This window comes from Buceros rhinoceros, unplaced genomic scaffold (genome assembly GCF_000710305.1).
Source record: "Buceros rhinoceros silvestris isolate BGI_N320 unplaced genomic scaffold, ASM71030v1 scaffold25454, whole genome shotgun sequence".
In the NCBI taxonomy this organism is placed as follows: domain Eukaryota; kingdom Metazoa; phylum Chordata; class Aves; order Bucerotiformes; family Bucerotidae; genus Buceros; species Buceros rhinoceros.
Window position 1 is genome coordinate 7,050 of NW_010409210.1, and position 2,536 is coordinate 9,585.

At 60.3% G+C, this 2,536-nt stretch overlaps 1 protein-coding gene across 1 annotated transcript in view; it reads right to left on the reverse strand.

Annotated features, from left to right (window-relative positions):
• TULP1 (tubby like protein 1) overlaps nucleotides 1-2,536 on the reverse strand; it is a gene marked incomplete at both ends in the record, with an annotated part of 3,345 nt that overhangs the window by 468 nt on the left and 341 nt on the right. The window contains 7 exons of the mRNA XM_010135174.1: nucleotides 130-228; nucleotides 421-529; nucleotides 993-1,105; nucleotides 1,315-1,488; nucleotides 1,706-1,794; nucleotides 1,983-2,104; nucleotides 2,220-2,340. Of these exons, the coding sequence (XP_010133476.1) occupies nucleotides 130-228; nucleotides 421-529; nucleotides 993-1,105; nucleotides 1,315-1,488; nucleotides 1,706-1,794; nucleotides 1,983-2,104; nucleotides 2,220-2,340 (827 nt within the window). The remainder of the gene's footprint in view (nucleotides 1-129; nucleotides 229-420; nucleotides 530-992; nucleotides 1,106-1,314; nucleotides 1,489-1,705; nucleotides 1,795-1,982; nucleotides 2,105-2,219; nucleotides 2,341-2,536) is intronic.

Below are 2,536 nucleotides of genomic sequence, written 5' to 3' on the forward strand. Positions count from 1 at the left end.
CTCCCGCCTCGCAGGGAAGTGCCTTGAGTTTCAGGGACACTGGAAAGCCTTTCTGTGCCCCAGAGTGGGTAAAACCCAAGGTGAACCCCAAAAAATCCAGGAGTTTCTCCCAGTTGTCCCTCGACTTACATTTCGGGGCCGGATGGGCACCCTGTCATTGTCGGCATTCATCCCAGGGATGATGACTGTCATCTTCCGGGGGCCTTTGAACCCTAAGACGTTGGTTTCCTGCAAGAGAAACCCTGTCCCTAAAACCAGCTTCTCGCTGGCTGGCAGCTGAAGAAGGGCTCAGGGATGGCTCCAGCCCATCCCACATCTCCGCAACCCCCCGGGCAGCTGCCCAATGAAGGGGTGCGTGTCAGGACCCCCTCACCACCCGCCCAGGAGGTGCTGAGGGGTTGTCCCTGCACCGCTGCTTACGTAGACCACGGCCGAGAGCTCCTGCCTCACGTTGGACCAGTCGGCGTTGGCCCTGTCGGGGTTCGCACCATTGTCGAACACTGTGAACTTCGTACCCATCAGGTTGGATCTGCAGCCAAGAACAGGAGGTGGCCACGTCTGGTGTCACCGAGTCCCCTCCAACCCCTGTCCTGTGACCCCCACCCCAGGCACAGCCCCAGCTTTGCCCCAGCTGCAAAACCCACGTGCAGTCACCGTCCTTCCCACCCTTTAGCGGTTTGCTTGGGCTCAGGGCACCCAAGGGTAAACAGGGACAGTATGGGGTGCTGCCCCGGGGACCCCCAGCATCGCTGCACAGCTGCCGGCGGTGCAACGGGCCGGGACTTGCCGGGCGCCATTTCTAGCCATGACCTGTCTGCCAGGAGGAACCAGATGAGCCTGTTTTCCCCTCCCGGCCCCCCAACGCTCCTCAGGTCAGACCTAACAGCAGGGAACACCAGATTTAGCCTCCTGCCTGAGCCAGCCATCACTGGGGGCACCCAGCGGAGTGGGAGCAGGGTGCTGCAGGAATGGGGTGCCACCTCCGCTCCTACCTCAGCTTCCCAATGAAGTTCTCTCCGCCCCGCGACAGGTCAGTGGGGTCGATGGAGATGAGGTAGTTGGAGGTTTTGCTCTTCTTACGCTTCCTTCCAGCGAGAAGGAACACCTGGGAGGGCAGTAGGATCATGTGAGGATGGGCTATTGTCACCTCCATCGCCATCTACTGTGCCCTCTGCACAAGGCTTGGCCCAACAGGTCACTGCCATGACCTTGCACAAGTCGTGGAGTAAAGACCACCGCCACCATGGTGGGATGCAGGCAGGCATCCCCCCAAACCCCTGAGGGTGCTCCCAGGAGAGGTGCTCCCCATCCCACCTTCTTGTCGTTATCCAAGTGAAGGTAATAGGTGGGATAAAGTCCCCGGTCCATCCCCTTCTTGTCCCGGGTCACCCGGCACTTGATGGTCACTCCCTGCGGTGCCGGCCGCAGCACAAACTCCTCCAGGTTGTCCACCTCGATGACAGGTGATGGGGGCCTCTCCTCCTTCACCTGCAACACAAGAGGGGGGGTAACCCCAAAGCCAAACCTGCCAGAGTCTCCCCAACTTTCCCAGCTCTGACCCACCCCTGTGGGCTGTGTTGCTGCAGCTGGTGGCTCTGGGGACAGTGCTCCAGTAGGTCTCCCTGTGGCCCAACCTGCCCTGGGGGAAAAGCTGCTGCCCCTGCCCCAAGGGGACCCCCAGGGCTCTAATGGGGGGGTTTTGTACCTTCTTTGATTTCTTCCCTTTTCCCTTCCTGTTGGAGTTCTTCTGCGGGGTCTCTGGGCTCTCCTCACTGTCAGCTGCTTTGGGAGGAGCTGCAGGAAGGAACAGGCAGGGGCATGGAGAGGAGCAAGAGCCGGACTGCACCGAACCCCAAAGTCCAGCTCAGCACAGACCCACACCAACCCCATTGATCACAACCCCTCTCTGTGGCCAGGCTCACTCTCACCAGCCCCTTCAGCACCCACCACCCTCCACCATGTCCCCGGTGCCAGGCTCTCACCTTTCTTTTTGGTTTTCTTCTCCTTGGGGGGGTCCCCACCCGTCTGGAAGAGGGATGCCGGGTTTTTCTTCTTCTCTGACCTGATGGGTTTGGTGCTGGAGTCAGAATTATCCTCCTCATCGCTGCTGGTGGTGGCTGGGGAGGGGACACGGGGAACACGGTCACACAGCACCAGGTGCTGTCAGCTCAGGGTGATGCTGTGGGGAGGTGGGACTGGCTGCCACCCCCTCTGCTCACCCCGTACCTTTCTTCTTGCTTTTCTTCTCCTTCTTCTCCCTGTTCACCTGGAACATGGACATTGGCTCCTTCTTGGTGCTTTTGGCAGATTTGGCTTTGCCTTCGGGGTCGCTCCTGTCTCCTGGAGGGACAGAGGAGCTGAGATTTAGCCAGAGAGGAGAACCAGGACAGGGGGGAGATGGGGGCAGGGAGGTGGCAACGTGGAGCGGTGGGAAGGGAGGAGCATGCGGGAGATCACACAGGGAGGTGCGGTTGCCCCAGAGCCCCCTAAGGCTCTGGGGATGGGACACAGTGATACCTCATCCCAGCAAGGATGG